At 42.4% G+C, this 17451-nt stretch overlaps 4 protein-coding genes across 8 annotated transcripts in view; 1 reads left to right on the forward strand and 3 right to left on the reverse strand.

The window, feature by feature from the left end:
- Positions 1-869: 869 nt before the first annotated feature.
- On the reverse strand, positions 870-3603 carry pcna (proliferating cell nuclear antigen). The gene is made up of 6 exons (XM_028414045.1): positions 3145-3603; positions 2144-2241; positions 1990-2057; positions 1706-1900; positions 1496-1619; positions 870-1417 (listed from the first exon to the last, which is right to left on the reverse strand). Exons 1-6 carry the CDS (start codon positions 3363-3365, stop codon positions 1341-1343), a joined length of 783 nt encoding a protein of 260 aa, XP_028269846.1. The 5' UTR covers positions 3366-3603; the 3' UTR covers positions 870-1340.
- A 440-nt stretch (positions 3604-4043) lies between these two features.
- On the reverse strand, positions 4044-8756 carry LOC114441710 (putative aminopeptidase W07G4.4). Its single transcript, XM_028414762.1, has 16 exons — positions 8645-8756; positions 7986-8027; positions 7808-7898; positions 7393-7541; positions 7120-7228; positions 6855-6982; positions 6680-6779; positions 6517-6592; positions 6347-6432; positions 5608-5712; positions 5453-5528; positions 5266-5384; positions 5096-5179; positions 4945-5002; positions 4525-4706; positions 4044-4440 (listed from the first exon to the last, which is right to left on the reverse strand). Exons 1-16 carry the CDS (start codon positions 8653-8655, stop codon positions 4303-4305), a joined length of 1554 nt encoding a protein of 517 aa, XP_028270563.1. The 5' UTR covers positions 8656-8756; the 3' UTR covers positions 4044-4302.
- Positions 8039-14412, forward strand: fahd2a (fumarylacetoacetate hydrolase domain containing 2A). 5 transcript variants are annotated; one of them, XM_028414767.1, is made up of 8 exons: positions 8039-8184; positions 9694-9959; positions 10184-10400; positions 11153-11212; positions 11292-11454; positions 12220-12328; positions 12844-12931; positions 13031-14412. In XM_028414767.1, the coding sequence occupies exons 2-8, from the start codon at positions 9694-9696 to the stop codon at positions 13091-13093; spliced, it is 966 nt and encodes a 321-aa protein (XP_028270568.1). In that variant the 5' UTR covers positions 8039-8184; the 3' UTR covers positions 13094-14412. The 5 variants fall into 5 exon arrangements, with proteins under 5 accessions (XP_028270568.1, XP_028270567.1, XP_028270565.1 ...); XM_028414766.1 differs by lacking the exon at positions 8039-8184 and adding an exon at positions 9164-9203; XM_028414764.1 differs by lacking the exon at positions 8039-8184 and adding an exon at positions 9176-9308.
- A 963-nt stretch (positions 14413-15375) lies between these two features.
- Positions 15376-17451, reverse strand: part of gpat2 (glycerol-3-phosphate acyltransferase 2, mitochondrial) — an 86363-nt gene continuing 84287 nt past the window's right edge. The window contains exons 23-24 of the mRNA XM_028414784.1: positions 17108-17163; positions 15376-15492 (exon numbers count right to left, since the gene is read on the reverse strand). Of these exons, the coding sequence (XP_028270585.1) occupies positions 15376-15492; positions 17108-17163 (173 nt within the window). The remainder of the gene's footprint in view (positions 15493-17107; positions 17164-17451) is intronic.

Consider the following 17451-nt stretch of genomic DNA (forward strand, 5'->3'; position numbering starts at 1 on the left):
TAACTTCTGTGATGTAACTTCTCTGAAACTGAGCGGGATCCAAATCCTTCTTATTTGGTTGAGTAACTGAAATACTGAGAGGACGCGAACAATCAGGGTTAAACAGATTATCAGATGGATGCTGGATGGATGACAGGTTAAGGTGCAACAATCAAATCGTGTCTACATGTTATGTTTATGTTTGATGTGACACAACAGGTGAAAATGTTTTCTTCTTCCACTGAAAACAACCAGAAGTAGCTAACAAGCTCCACCTAGTGGCGTTTTATGAGTACAGCACGATACAATATTAATTTATTTACTGTGTAAAATGTTTCAGTGAAAGTTTCTATTTACATAAGAAAACTATTAATCATCACTTTGCTTTGAGAAGTCACAAAATGATATTTCAGAAAACTACTTTTTAATTAATCTTGTTGTCTTGTTGTGGTGAAGATTTGTTTAGGCTTAAAGCCTGTGCTTCCAGGTTTGTACATGTACCACTTAAAATATATGTATTTTATATGTATATAATATTTTGTTTGAAAAAATGTGTTGATAACTAGGTTTTTAAAAGAAATCTTGTCAGAAATATGTTTAAGACATTCCTGCTTGTGAAAGAAATGTTTAATATTTGTTCCATCTACTTAAACTGAACAGCTTCCTGGTTGGGCTAAACCCTAAAGTAAACCCAATCACCTGCTTAGGAGCTCAGGGAGTTAAAGAACATTAATAATATACATATATATATAAAAATATGGTTACCAGTACAGCCAAGCATTTATGTTCCAATGACTACTTTTTTTTTAACCATTTTAGGTCTAATTGTGATAATAGGAAATCAAGAGAAAATTAATTCACATCAAACTCCACACATGCACCCAAACATGTCACAAAACATTTCGAAATCATTTATTTTGGACTGAATCAATGAATACAAAAAACATTTGGGGGGGGACTGACACTGTGAAACCACAGGAAGTATTTACAAGTGTGTTATCTACAAAACAGAATGGAATACCTGAAATCTGCTTTCCCAAAACAAGCAAAGAATAGAGAGTGACTCAAAAAAGGTCGAGTGAGCAAGTGCTGAGATTTACACTGGGGATGTCTGGACCTAATCCAGCTGCTCTGAACACCTCTGCATCACTTCATCACAACACACACAGATGGGCACAATGTGCCCAGCTGGCTGCTTAAAAACACTTTACTTACATCCTCTGTCGTGTACATCACAATAGATAGGACATCAGAAACCTCAGTGAGCGACCGCCGGGAGATCACTTCAGTGCTGTAAATCACTCTGAATGAGTCCTGTTAACTGCTTTTCTCTATTCTCTCTTAAGCCTGTGAGAAACTGTTTATGAAGCCTCCTCATCAATCTTCGGCGCCAAGTAGTATTTGATGTGTCCCATGTCGGCAATCTTGTACTCCACCACTGCAAAAGAACAGACCAGTCAAGTGTGGGCCATGACAGAGGACATTAGAAGCGTACCGGTGGTTGATGTGCACTTACCGAGGGGGATGTCAGCAGACATGCTGAGGGTGACGGTCTTCGACAGCGGCGTGGCCTTGGTGAAGAAATTCAGGTAGTTGAGAGCGAAAATGAGCTGGACAGGTTCGTTCATCTCAATCGTAACCTAGGAGCAGAGCAGAGAAGTTTAACATGCCATCACTGCAGTTTATACGTCCTGAAAATGTTCACGTATCCATGTTTCATACGCACAGCCTCATCTTCTTTGTCCACATTGCTGGTCTGGGACAGCATGATGTTTCCCGTGCCCAGCTCTCCTGAAGCAGAGAACTTGACTCCGTCCTTGGCACAGGAGATCATCACAGCGTCACCGATCTGAGAGAGGTCACGGCAGATGCGAGCGAACTCCCCGGAGGGCATCTTCACCACACAACTGTACTCCTGCTCCTACAGAGCAGACACAGAGGAAGGATCAGGAACAGGAGTCACAAAACTAAACAGACAGCAAAGAAGAGGACAGGCAACAGATCACTCACTGGAATCCCAAGCTGCTCCACATCCAGGTCCATCAGCTTCATCTCATAATCTGAGACTTTCTCCTGATCTGTAAGAATAAAAAAAAGTAGACAAATAAGACATCATACAGAAATTAAACAGAATCATTATAATCATTAGAAGATTATTACTTACTCAGGGTCTCAAACACAAGAGCAAGTATGTCTGCATTGTCTTCTGCTCTGAGGGTGATGATGTCCTCATTCCCTGCACACTTCAGGATTTTTGACATACTGGATGAGAATAAAGAGGTGTTAAAAAAGTGGATTATGACCAAAAACAGAGCTTTTCAAATGTGTATAATCCAACTGAATAACCAGAATAAACAAAGTTCATAGAAAGGAAATGTCCACTTTTCTGGCATCACAATTTCTGACTTTGTGGACTAAATAACGTAAAATAAAGCTGTCTATAATTGACTAAAGTGTATTTGGGGTCCTTGTGCATTTTAAAGGAAACTAAATTGCTTCGATAAATAAATCAATAAACAGGTGATAAATGCTATAACAAAGAGGTCCATGCAGTTAGCCGGTGTACTGGCGGCAGTGACGCACAAAACGGAAGTGGAAGTTCCCGGGTTAAACAACAATTCCCGCCAACACTCCCCGCACAGAATTTGGCGCTCAAATGACGTCGCTACGTAATCAAATAGTAGCAGATGTTTCAAACTTAACGAAATATATTTTTTTCTAAACAAAATTAAGGTCATCCAGGCAACAGACGACAGACAGACGCAGTTTGAAAGCAGAGTTTAAATAGTTAATTAACTGTTGCAGGGCTGAGTTCAGCAGAGAGACATGCCCGGGCAACTCAAGCAAAGATGGCTACCCTCTTTTGTCAGCATCAGGAATAAGACACAGACGGAGTTAAATCATGCTAACAAAAGATACCGAAGAGTCCGTCAGAGCGTGTATGACTTGAACTAGCTGCAAAGAGTGTAAACAGAGATAACACGAACAAACGTCGCCTGTTAGTGGCGGTTTTGTAGCGGATAAACTTTGACATCTCCACCTGTCAAACCTACATTAGTCAGCACCAACTCAGTTTCTCTGTGAGCCAACCAGCTAATGCTGCTAGCTAATACTGCCATTAGTGAAAGTGAACTCTATCTAAAGGCGTCTAAGTGTTCGCGCTACCTGCTGAGGTTGACTCCCATGGCGAGGTTTCTGTCGCAGCGGTACGAGTCGAAGCCGTCGTGCCGCAGGGTGAGCTGGACCAGGGAGACGTGTGAAGAGTCCATGCTCTGCAAAGAAATGCCGGACGAACTGACATCCCAGCAGGCTTCTGTGATCAGATCCTTCAGAGCCTCCAGAACTTTCTTCAGGATGGATCCCTGAACCAGGCGAGCCTCAAACATGGTTGCTGTGCTGTGTTGTTTTGTAACGTCTGCGCAGATAGTAAAAGGAAGAGACTTTTGATGTCGCTCCGTCAAAATGGAGGCTGCGGTTTGAAGTTAGCTCGGGCCGGGAGAGAGAAGCTCCACTGGAAGTTCAGTCTTTGTGTTGTCAGCGGGACGGAGACGCAGACAAAGCTTTCTCAACAGAAAGGAAGAGGTTTGAGCTGCAAGCGCGCGCTAACGTCTGTTTTTAATGATATTGCGTCATTGCGTCACTTCCGTGTCCGCGTTGGGACCGCCCAACCGCTAAAACAGTGGACGCTGATTTCAGCCATATTGGAAAGAACTGAAATATGAACAAGTTTGGTCAAAATTTCGAGTTTTAACCTAACGCTGATCACACAAACGTACAGTACAATATAAAACAGTTGTTTTCTAACATATGTAGTATCAGTATTACATCTTGATTTACCAATTTTGTCTTATCACTTAACAAATAACTAATATAACTAAATAACTCCTCATATTTACCTGTAATGGTTCTGTGTAAAAATAGCTCATGTGGACACAGTGACCTTAAAAACTGTTTTATTATTGATCAATGAGAAGTGCTTGAAGTTTTCACTGGCACACAAAATCACAAAACACACAACCATGTCCTCCTAGTCTGTCGCACACACACCGACATATAAAAAAAGATGTTTTTAATTTACTTTATTTTTTATCGTAGGCCCATTTAAACCCCTGAGAATATACTGATCCAGGACACTTAACAGGCATGTTTGCACTTGATTCAGGTGTGAAAGTGAGCAACAAACAGTCTAACATTAAGCGATCTGAGGTATTAAGGGAATGTCAGCATTACAGTTTGTGGCAGATTTTTCATATTTGGACGGCTTACAAATTTTGTGCTGCGTTTGAGTGCAAAGACTTTTTTTTTTTTTTTTATACAATCTGATTAGAACCCATCAGACATGATGTAGTTGGTTGCCATGGCGAGGATGGGTGCTCCTGTTGGAACACCGGGGAAAGGACCACTCGACCCAGCGATGTCAATGTGGGAGTATGGCAGAGGTTTATCAGAGTCCACGCCGTGCTGGAACAAGCAATTATTAAGATTAATCACTGCAATGATTTCACATTGAACAACAGGTAGATTTAAAGTGATCGGAGTGAGCACCTTGTCAAGCCCAGAGGCCATGATGAGGAAAGCAGCAGGGGTCTGATGTCCACGCGGTGTGGCAGAGGACGGCAGGTTGTTGCACTGCAGAATGTCCTCATACTCAGACTTGCCCTTGTGGAAGTCGTAGTCCTCTCGTCTGATGCTGGACACCTCGAACACGTCGCCCAACACCTCTCCAGCTGAGGATGAAGATCATGTGTTAGTCTGTGTTGAAAGCACTGGACCACAATAAAGCAGGAGACAGACCTGTTTCAAAGTGTTTGAAAGAGCTAAAACAGTGACATCTGCTGGACAATACATGGTACTACAGAGAAGGCTTCAGATGAAAGGTTTGGGAAAGTAGTGTTTTATTACTATTAACTCATAGTTTTAACTTTAAAGAAGTCATTTCACAATCAGATTTGTTTGATTCCTCACCTTTCTGCCACTGAGCAGCGTTCCCACTGCGACGGGCTGGTCCATTATCCATAATGATCTACATCAAGAAGTCCAAAAGTCAGAACACACACACACTGATTTCTACAGCACTGAATGGTGTGTATGTTTAATATTCACATGCACCACTCACAGAGTAGTGAGGTCCCATGGCTCTGATGGCATGTCCGGTCAGAGTGGCGATAGTAAACAGCTGTGGAGAGGTCTCAAGTACAGCCTGCACAGACACACGGTAGAAGACATTACACCGAGAAGAGATGAAAAGAATCCACTCAGGACATGATTTTAATGAGGCATGCAGACCTTCTCCTTCATCTCACAGAGCAGGTCAACCATCACCATGCGTCCCTCAGCATCGGTGTTTCCCACTCTCACCCTGCGACCCGCACGGGACACCACCAGCTCATCGGCCACGTAGCAATCTGGAAAAACACACAGTCAGCTCCGGGGAGGTCACACACAGAGAAATATCACATGATAGAACACTGACCTGCACCCACGCTGTTCCTCACCATGGTCATTGCACCGACAACCTTCAAATGTTTTGGCTTCAGGTGGGCTAATATCTGAATCAATGGAAAGGTGGGTCAGGTATAAAGAAAAAACACTCCTGGTACAAATTCTGATTCAGGGACGGTCATTAACCTGGAAGAAGCCGGCAACAGCAGCAGCTCCACACTTGTCCCTGTGCATCCCAGCCATGAAACCACCAGCCTTGATGTCAGCTCCACCAGTGTCGTAGGTGATGCCCTAAAAAAAAAAATATGAGAGCCATCCTCTGTTTGTGAAGGAATCAGATGATATACTGATGCTACTTGTGCTGATATTCTAAAAAAAAGATACCTAAAAGATGTGTTTAAATTCATTTGATATTATGCTAATTATATACATTATACTGACCTGCAACTATTTTGACAATGAAAATCATTTTGCCTTTTTTTTTCCAGCAGAAAAGTCCAATGTTTGCAGTTTGCATTTACAGTTGTGTTGATTAATCAATAATCAATATAAGTGTTAGATATGACGAGATAAAACTTTACACTAAGTTTAAGTTTTGAGCAGGAACATTATATAATTTCTCCGTTATTTAGGCCAACATTTGGAAAGCAGCATGTTCTTTGGCTGAGAGAATATCTGTGAGGTAAACATGCAGCAGCCTGTAGACTCATAAAGTCATTATTTACAGCCCCAAAAATATAAACACCAGCTGGTGCATATGCAGCATACAACAGGTGTTTCCAATCTAACAAATGACCCAAAAGGCCCAAAGGCTAATATTTACCTGAATGCTGCATGTTACCAACTGATTACAGCTTTTCAGAAACAGGCCATTTCATTGCATCTATTTTAACTGTATTTTCCGCACAGTTAAATCTCATCTCACCTTCCCCACCAACATGAGCGTCTTCTGGATCGGTCCGTCTCCACAGTACTGCAGCTTGATGACTCTGGCCTGGTGACGAGGTACACCTGTAAGCAGAGGATGAGCAATACATTAAAATTCTGTGTTCAAATGCGGAAGTAATAAAAAGGGTTAAAAAAATGCTGTCATACTATTGGCACAGCGGTTGACTGCAGCCAGACAGGGATACTCTTTCTCCAGAACCTTCAGGTCACTCACCACCTCCACCTAGAGGTGATTCAACACACAGATGTGTTAGACTGTGACTGAAGAAGTGTCAATATATTTTCATGCTTCTGTTATTGTCCTCATTACCTTCACAGGGCTGTCCTTGAAGAGTTCCTGGACGTAATCAGCCACACGAGGAGCAGCCATACGTTCAGGGTCAGAGCCGCCGATGTCACGACATGCCAGCCTGAGGAGGAGAGCCGGCATGTGAGAAAACACAACTCTGAGGAACCTTAGCAGAAAAGGAGGTGACAAGACTCACCTCCCACTCTCTAGGGCGTTAGCCAGCTCCACCAGCCTCCTGCCCTGAGCCTCCTGCGCCGCCCACAGCCCGAGAACACACACCTTGTAGTCGCTGGGTTTTATGTTCCCTTCTCTCACTTCAAGAGGCTTTGGGAGGGTGAAAGGTTGTAGGAAGTAAGTGTGGGCTCACAGGAGATTACAATAAATGATCATAACTGATCCAGCAAAGCGTACACACATCCTGAGCTTTACTCCAAAAACTCTTAAACTCTAAACTTTCTCACCATGTAGAGAGCATGAAGGGCCCCGAGTGCAGCCACCAGAGTGCTGTTTTTGTAGTCCTTGTGTGGAGGGGTAACCAGCAGGGGGCGCTGCATACCAGCTTTCAAAGCCCTGAAGAGACAAAGGTGAACATATTTAAGTGCTTAAACTGAGGCAGCGAGTTACAACTGTAGATTCATTTGAATTAGAAGTGAATGCAGATTGCAGCTTCTCCCCTGGAAACTAACGTTAAGCGTTGTTATCTTGGGAAAAAAATTCAGCTACTATTAACTGACCGTTTGATGCCGTTGACAGCTGCATCACTGAACCGTCTGATGTCATCATAGTCACGGTTTACAGGGCCGGTGGAAGCAAACACCAGCCTGTTACCAGGGAGACCAGGGACTTTGAGGACTACCACCTCTTCCTCCAGACCACTGTCCACCTAGAGGAAGAATATCACCATACAGATAAGGAGAAAACAGAGAGAGGGTCCATTACTTCTTGTTTTAGCTCTTTAAAGAGGAAATGAAGCACTGACTGTGGTGAGCGAAGCAACATTTGAATAATCTTGCTCTGCTGACAGTGCAATTAGCTTTTTGCTTTTGGATTTACTGTTACAAGCAGTGTGTGAGTGCATGTCAGTATAGTCTGGCTGTGAGCAGAACCCTTTCAAGACAAAATATAAATGCAGAAAGAACAGACACTTACAGAGCTGTAGTCCTGCAGCAGGGCTTTCAGACACTCCAGCTCAGAGGGCAGGGTTTCATGGCTCTGGGTCACTAAGACGATGCCATCAAAACTAGAAAGAACATGACAGTCATCACAATCGGCTGTAAAAAAACAAACTAACTGAGAGAGGAAGCACATATATCCTCCTGATACTCACTTCTGATTCTTGAGGTCAGATGTCCACTCTATTGGCTGGACACTGGTGGAGACACAAACTGCAAAGTCAGAACTAAAAAAACCACACAGCTAAGATTTCTCAGATGGAGTGAGTCAATCACAGGGTTTATATTGCATCTTGATGATAAGACAGTGGGTCAAAGTGTGGAAGACCTTTGAGATCTGTTATAAAGTGACAAGTAAGTTTAATTTTCCTGCTCTGCACCTTGAAAAAAGGTTAAGCTGTGTAGGAAATGTTCCTGTTTTTGCACTGTACTGGCAATAATCATCATTGCAGGATTCATCTTGTTAACTATAGAGATTAATTCCACACCAGTAAAGCGCTTCTGGCATCATATGACCATTTAAATGAAAAAACGAGAGAGAGTGAAAGTTAAATCTAAGCACGAAAGGCTGTGCGGAATTCAAGTCGAAACTTGATCCTGATAATAAACTCTAGATTTTCTCACTTTGCACTGTGAATGAAAAGAATTAGCAGTTAGCTAAATGACGAATCAACAATAAAATCAAACAATAAAAGCCGCTTTTACGCGCATTAGTTTATGAATAAAAAGAGCAGGTACTGGATAAAGGAACGTTACAATTAGCTGCCTCGAAACAAACTCCTCGGTTTTAATTAAAACAAACATTTAAACCCACCTGGAGCACATTTTGTCCTCCTTCTCCGGTATCTTCTGGGTAAAAAGGAGCAGCTGACAGTTCGCAGCCTCCCTTGAACTGCTCACTGCGTGGTCACATGATCAGGTCAGTTAAATAGTGCTGCCTTCACGAACATACGTAGCCGTCGTAAAAATGGCAAGAAAACCGAACTAAAAGATTAAGTAGGTTAGCTAATGTTGTTTATCGAACTGGTGGAAATATGTGGTAGCAATGTGTAAGATATTTTGATCTGCTAATGTAAACAATACAGCGATACTCTCAGCATTTTAGTAAGATTCAGACAGCACATTAAAGTGCAAAATTACAGGCACGTAAGGTAATTGTTTTTACCAACGATTCAACAAAAGTGCAAGGCCGCATTAAAATGACTACATCACCAACACATGTATTATTTCATGCAATAATTTAATATTAATAATGACGACACTCCGTACTCGCCTGAGCAATTTCTCACTTTTACCGGGTCTGACCTTGTGGACTACAAACGCAACCCGGAAGTAGTTTAAAGTGGTGTTTTCTGTGTAGAACCAGCGGAGAGGTGAGTTTGGACTGTGAACAGTGCAAAGGGCGAGAATGAAGTAGCGGTTGTTAATGCACGGTGTTCGGTAAAATGGCATTTAATCTTTGATAAGCAGAGCTACAGGTAGGCAGAGTTTTGCAGCAGCTGCGTCGTTGTTTATGCAGGTGCTTGATTCAGCATTCATAGCATAGTAATAGGCTGCATGCTAGAAAATGTTAACAAACAAACCAGAAGTGCATGTGACACCTTCTGTGGATTATAAACTGCAGGCCTAGAACTGAAAAATAAATAATTAAATAAACGATGAGATATCACTGAAAATTGCCATTTTTTTCTGGTGGCAGTGCTCCACAACACAAGTATTAGGAACTTTCCTTCATGTTGTGACATTTACAAGCTTATAATTTGTCAACCCATTGGGAAAATAAATGAAATAAGGTGTAACAACACAACAATAAGTCTAATTTGCTGCCTTGTCATCTCTTTTTCTTCCCTCTCACATCAACAGATGAGACTTCCTCTCGGCTCCTTTGGTATCTTTAGGAGTTTAATTTCTCAAAGGCAAACAGCAGAAACGCACAGGCGAAGCCTGAGCGGTGCAGCCATGCGTCTGGTGCAGTTCCGTCGCCGTGGAGACACAGGAGGAATCAGGGTGGGAGTGGAACAAGGTGAAGGGCTCAGCGTGGTGGACCTGAAGGCGTTTGACCCCTCCATGCCCTCAACCATGAGGGAGCTGCTGGAGCTCGGAGATGAGGGTCTGGAGAGTGCACAGAGGTATCAAACACATTCTGGCAGTTTCACTTCTTCTAAAATGACCCTCATCAGTCATCATCTTCACTAATTATACTCGTCATGTCTTCCACTAATCATCATCATCTGAATAATTCATCCTCACAGTTCTCTCACCTAAATCAACTACCTTAATCATATGCGTCCTACAATCAACAGCTGCCCTTTTAAAATATTTAACGATGAAATGAAATGATTTTCTTCCTCAGGGCCTTGGCGTCTGGTCAGTGTGTGGTGGATCGAGCAGACATCCAGCTGCTGTCCCCCGTGTTGGCCCCAGAGAAAGTGGTGTGTGTGGGAATGAACTACCGGGACCACTGCCTGGAGCAGAACGCCCCGATCCCCAAAGAGCCGATCATATTCAGCAAGTTCCCCAGCGCCATCACGGGGCCGTACGATGACATTATTCTGCCTGCAGAGAGCCAGGTGAGCAAACTGTGGAAATATTAGTCAAACAAAGAAGTGACGACAAGCAACCCCTGGTCCAGGTTTGACTCCAGCCTGCACCCACTGCTGCAAGTCAGCCTCTCTTTCCCCTCGATCCCTGTCTGTCTCCACTAAAACTGACAAAGGGGTTTTCAGGAAGAATTAAATTCAGGAGAATTTATTCAGTCTATCAAGTTTAACATCAAGGAAAATAAATAGTGTGGAACATTTAAAGGCCATTTCTTCACTTTCTTCAACAATCTGTTCTGCAAGGCAAACAAACAATCCTAAAAACCTTAATAATTTAGTGCAAGGGCTTTCAGATTCTGACACCGGGGGCATTTTCCTTGTTTAGTTTTCCTCAGTTTCTGCATGCATGGGGTTACTTAACAGTTTGAGCTGAGGAAGCACAACTCCTCCACTCACATATAAAACAAGTCCCTCGGCATTTCTTTGTTTCTGCCCAGGAGAAAAACCTCCCATACAGCACATATTTATGCTATTCTGATCAATCTTTCAATTGTTTTGAATCACTTCTTAAACATTTTTTCCTACATATTGCAAGTAAAAAGCGACTTTAACATTCTATTTTTCTAATGTTTATGAGTAATATGCAGTCAATATAATTAAAGGGAAAAAGTTGCATAATCCTACAATTCAATGTTTTGTTTTTTTTAATGTGATGCTTTGCTTTCTAGTCAGTGGACACACACTGCATACTGAAAACATGAAGGTTTTCTGTGTGACTACAGCAGGTGGACTGGGAGGTGGAGCTGGCCTTTGTGATTGGACGAAGAGGAAAACACATCAAGGTCAGCATCACCACACCACACCTGATGGCCTCTGCACTGTGATGCTCTGCTTGAAGCCTCTGTCCCTCTTCCTCTTCAGGAGGAAGATGCTCTCTCGCACGTGGCCGGGTTCACCGTGGCCAATGACGTCAGCTCGCGTGACTGGCAGATGAAGCGCAATGGCAAGCAGTGGTTGCTGGGAAAAACGTTCGACAGCTTCTGTCCTCTCGGCCCTGCCTTAGTAACCACTGATGCTGTTAAAGGTGAGATGGAGCGAAACGATGAGCAGCCCAACAGAAAGGGGTAATTAAAGACAATTATCTGTGGTTCCAGCAGCTTCACTGAGTTAACAAGCTGCAATTCAGGGAAAAGAGTGTTTGGTTTGTTTGTTTTTAGGCTGACAGGAGAAGACACAGCCACATGATGATGGTACATGTCTGGATGTCCAAATGATTCCTGTTGAGTTCAGGACAATAGAAATGGTTACATTCAGGTAAATCAGGTAATTTGAAATTGGTCTGTGAAGCCTTCATTAGGTCATAAATTTGCCTATATTGGTAGAAGGATGTTAGAAATGGAGCTGCCAAGCAGCAGGAAGGCCAAAGAAGATATATGGAGGCCCTAAAAGAGGACATAAAGTTAGTTGGTGTGAGAGAAGAGGATGCTGAGGATAGAGTTAGATGGCGTCCCTTGACAGGAAGAAGAAGAAGAAAAGGTCCACAAGGACATGGTGCCAGCAGAGGAGCTGTTCTTCTGTGAAGGCGTTTTCCACTGTGAGAACACTCCAAGTTCAGGAATGTAGATATGAGATCATCCAAGAAGTCTTCTTCAAGATGAACATAGAGCTCAGTGGTCGCCAATTCGAAAGTAATGACAATTGTTCAGTGGACCAGTATCTGCATCTACAAATAAGGGAGCCACATGTTACACAACGGCTTCAGGCTGTTTTAGACCAAGAACCAGGCGCATGTTTTTGTATGTCAACAATGAAAACAAAAACAAGTAACAATGTTCATTTTTTCCTCCAGATCCTCACAGCCTGAGCATCCGCTGCCTGGTTAACGGAGACACGGTCCAAAGCAGCAACACTGATCAGATGATCTTTAAGACAGCAGCGCTGGTCGCTTGGGTCTCAAAGTAAGTCTGCTCAGTGTCCACAGCTCATGGCGTATACCCACGAGGACGAGTGCTAAAAAGATTTACATAACAGAACTTTGTTCTTCTTCAGTATCCGGAGCGAGTGTGCAGAATTTCCATTTAAGAAATTATGCAAATCGTGTCAGAAGGAACGCCATGCCAGCAAATGGCCTCCGTTTATCACATACTCAGATCTGAAATTACATGCTTCAGCTAAGACTTACCCACCACCACCAGCAGCACCCTTTTGCCCCAAAGCACCCTAAGCAACTGGAGTGTTCTCTGATGTGATTTGAGATTTTTGGACGTACACCGCCCCCCCCTTCCTCTCTGAGGACTCTGGTGCCTGGTGTTATTCTTTTATAATGGCAGGCCAAAAGTTATAGGTCTGCATGCGTTTGCTGCATCTAAATTAATAATCCTCCACAGCCATGTGCACAGAAACCCTCAGATTTGAAGCTGCTTGTTAGCACCACTCTCTATATCTCTCTCCTGCTGTTTTCTCGTCCTGTCAGGTTTGTGACTTTAGCTCCAGGAGACGTGTTCCTGACAGGCACTCCTCCAGGTGTGGGTGTGTTCAGGAAGCCACCTGTCTTTCTCAAGGTGAAAATTAAATATAGTGCAGCTTGTTTATGTAACTTCTGGTGTAGGAGTAAATGCATGTGTTCTAAAAAAGTGTGTTACTGTTTTTTTTTGTTTCAGAGAGGAGATGTGGTGGAGTGCCAGATTGACCAGTTGGGCTCCATAATTAACCAAGTGGTTTAAATGGGGAGATCCTCATAGAAATGTCGTCACTTCTCACAATGAGTGACTATTAACATGGAAAATACCAATTCTTTTCCTTAATAGGACACACCGGACCATCAGGAAGTGTGTAAAAATGTGTTTTCTGACGAGTTTCATTCATGAAATTGTGAGGAAGTAAAATGTTGTATTTTTACTAGATGAAACTATGTAATTATGTGACTCAACCTGAGCTGAGTCACAGTTTTCTCCAGCCTCCTTCAGCAGCCACCCACTGGAGCTGCACTGCAGAAACTGTGAGGTGTACCAGATATTTCTAATTATGTTTAATATGGATGATAAGCTTCATATAAAAGAGAACTAAACTAAATCAAGGAATCAAACAGCAACCTTATCATAAAAAGAAAGCAGATTTTTAATTAAAAAATGCTGACCTTGGTATCGCTGCGAGAGCATTTTTTGATAATTGCTTTCATCTGTGCTTTGATTCATGTACCCGCTTGCTGCACCTTCTCATAAATCAGAGCGGTGGAGGGAAATGACAGAACTAGATGTACCTTGTTTACAGTTTGCTGCAGTGTGACGATGTGCCATGTTGAACCCGGTAATTATGTCTGCCACCGCAGAGTCACTTGTGATGTGTGAAATGCTCTGACTCGAAATTAGGTTTGATGACGGTGGCACATTATGGCGAGGCGAGTAATTTGCAGTTCAGTGTCATGTTAAGGACACTCAAACCTACAACCTGACAATACCTCGACTAAAACTGTAGCTCCACAGTTGAGTGATTGATAAGTTTGTGACCCACATTTGCTCCAGAGGTTGCAGCATATTTTTATTTATGTAAAACAAAAAAAGGCAACCATTGAGCTCCATTGAGGTCTGAGGGGACAAATCAGGTGAAAAATAATGGCAGCTATTACTGCTGTGGACTTGTAGGCTGGCGTGTTCTCAGCTTGATTTTTTTTTTGTTAGATCACTGCGGCCGCTCTCTGTAATATTGTAATCCTTTTCCAGGGTGTCCACCAGTAACCATCAGAAAACAGAGGCCACCTGCCTGTCGACGTTTTATCCGTTTCAATTGTTCTTCTACCTTCAAAATATTGGAGAACAGGCAGATTGTTCTTTGGCATGGCGGCCATCATCCCCTGGGCACTCTGGGCAGCAATGAAACGGAAATACTAAAAAAGTTATTGACTCCAAACGTCCTTGCTAAAACTGCTTATGCATGTAATGAGGGTTGGATCTTCTTCTTTTTTACCTTAGGCAATGAACTTCACCACCTACATATTGTATGAAATTAATGATTAAATAATTAATAAAAAAGTTAATTTGCCCTATGAAATCCCTTCAAACTTTCTATCACTTGATTATTATATAATAAACACGACTAGTTTATGAATAGTTAAACTGATGTTTTAGATAAAACTAATTACATATGGAGGCACAGTACTGGTGGAGAATGGCACACACTCAAAAATCTGATGGCGTACTGACAGACTTGAACACATACGAAACATGCTTCAAATTGATCATTTTTGGGTTTGAGCTGTGGTTTGTGGCAGGTGTGTCTTATCCTCATTTGACCACTGGGTAGCAGTAGAGTGTCGCTGTGGATGGGAATCGGAGATACTGCAGCTCCTTTAAGGCGTCAGATGAAAAACAGCTGCGCAGACCCCTGACTGTACAAACAGTCAGCTGTAAAGGCCTAAATAATAACGGCTGCCAGCAGCACCTCGGCATCCAAGTGAGGCATCGATTTGTCTCTGCATGTCAAAAGGTCTACGCCAAACAGACAAACTCTCCAGAGGTCTGACTCAGCACTAAGTGAACTATGCTCAGTAGCAGAATGATAAGCCATGTGGGGGAAATTACATCTAATACAAGCATCACTGTGAAGAATTTTAAAGCTGCTGCTGCTGAATTTCTGATGAAATAAGAACGTTTATTGTCAAGTAACAGAACAAAAGCCAAACTAAGTTGAGCCGCCTGCGTTACAACATAAACACCTTCAAACTGCATCATCCTACATTCCCATTTAACTGATTACAGGGACTTATAATCCTCGTCTCCTGCAGCTTTATGCTAATGCTATTACTAAAGATAAACTTAAGATCAATGTCTCCTCATTGAAAAATCAAAATGCAATTAACCTAAAGACACGAGCATCCCGGCTCAGCGTGCATCTTTCTCAAATTGTGAACACAAGCTGCACTGACACAGTCTGACAGAGGACGAGGTCAGACTCTGCAGCCAAACAAAGCCATGTCAGGGCCTTGAGTCATGCTGCTCTCTTAAACACATTAATTGTAGAGGTACTGTGAAATGAAGTGGTGCAGTTTCTGCCTGTTTTCTGACAACTGGAACAAAGGAGTAACACCCAGGAAGACGCCTTCCTCCCGACACTGCTCCGAAAGGACCTGAAGCGGAAAATAATACAGTCACCACACAGCTTTTTATACAGTAACCTTTGTTTGAACGATGTGAAGATTGCTTATCGTTAGCGGTTTACAAGGCCATAAAAAAAGAGGGAAAAAACTTTGCACTGAAAAACAAAAACAAAGATGAAGATGTTACATAAGGAACTTCACCTAATTCAGGGTCTGAAGTAATGAGGCCGAATGAGAGCCAGACTTGGGACTGTGTGTCCTTTCTATTGTTTTACGGTTGTATAAAACTTAAATGTCATTTTCTGTGGGCTTCAGAAATCCTCAGGGAGACGAGCAAGCTGTCAGATCCTGAACACATCAAGATAACGACCACTTCTGACTGATAACCTTGATAATACACTTAATAAGTGCCTCATGAGATCTTTGCTGATATATGGGTCAATGATGCTCTATTTTTAAAGACAGCGATTCCCCCCTCGCACACTGAGAAGACACTGTGTCTTCTTTACACTGTTGAAAGTCTAAAAAACACTGACATGTGAAAATGCTGCTTTCTCCACTCTGCAATAGGTGTATCAATTAGTGCCAACCCGCAAAGCTACCTTTGTCCTTTCGGTAATGTTTCGCTGCTGTTTGCAGAAACAGTGCAGATAAAGACAGACCATTTCCTTCCTTCCATTGAGTATGAAAAACAACTTTCCCAGCGCTGACGATTGCTGCTGCTGCTGGATAATCTATCACAATAAACAGGAAGCTTTTATCGGGCTCATCAAAGTTTCTGTTTAATCTTCAGTTCATTGTGCCTCAGTGTTTTTATATCAGGTCATCTCACAGCCCGCAGCAAGAAATGTATCACAGAGGAATCCTCAGCCATTAGCTTTCGTACCCCAGCCAATGAGCAATATTTTAATGTTAAAAAATATATAAAGCTTAATCAACACTGTGTGATCTTGTTATGTGAAGGCTTGAACATGTTCACTTACATTCAAAGTCAATGCATTGTGTCCTTTAAACTTGCACTGTAGCTTGAGGTGGTTTTTAGTGCCTTTGTTTCCCCACACAGCCATAACATTTGCTGACAGTTAATTAATTTAATCCAAAATAGCATATTTGGAATCATAATGGCAGAAAATGTAAAATTGATAACAATAACAGGATTACAGGTCCATGTGACACCAGTGCTCCTCTTTAAAGACCCAAATCTGAAATGTAAATCACTCTGCCACAGCTTGGAGACCTTAACCTGCCTGTGCTACTCTTTTCTAATTTCTAATTTTAAATCACTTGTGTCCTTGGCCCAGTGCGTTCTCTTTATAGACTGACATTTCTGTCTCAAACATGATTGGATATGGCTGGCTCCAGTCAGACGGAGTTTCTTTCTTGCTGCATCAAAATCAGGTTGGACGCCTATGCAGAGCGAGCTCCAGGCTCGAGAACGTTTCTGACAAAAACGGACAGTCATTGATTATTACTGATTTTGTGAATCAGGGTCACCTGGCAAGAGAGTAACATCAGAAGTGAACATCCTGAAGAGTTGGACTTTAACCTCAACTTTTTAGTCCTGAGTCGTGCTCTAATTCTCGAGAGGCAGACAAATCTAGAGACACACACACACATACACTTACACAGAGAGGCTGTCACTCACCCCCAGGTCTATTAGTGTTCTAACTGCAGTGTGTGCCGCCTCCTCTGAGCAGCTCTCTGCAAGATACAGCACAAAGGCACACATGAATCAAAAGAACAGACAGATATCCAGTATAGAAAAACCAGGTCGGCATAACAGAACAAAGCCATTACCAGTGGGACTGTAATTTTTATACCGTGTATTATTGAAGGGTGTCATTTGGGTAGTTCTTGATTGTTTTTTCAACAAGAACAGAGCATGTGATGTGAGAGTGAGCGAGAAGCTGTGTGTCTCTGCACACTGATTCAGTTGGAAAAAGCAAGGTGACAAGCTTTTAAAGTTACCACACAAAGAAATGGAAGACT

The sequence above is a fragment of the Parambassis ranga genome, chromosome 9 (assembly GCF_900634625.1).
Source record: "Parambassis ranga chromosome 9, fParRan2.1, whole genome shotgun sequence".
Classification (NCBI taxonomy): domain Eukaryota; kingdom Metazoa; phylum Chordata; class Actinopteri; family Ambassidae; genus Parambassis; species Parambassis ranga.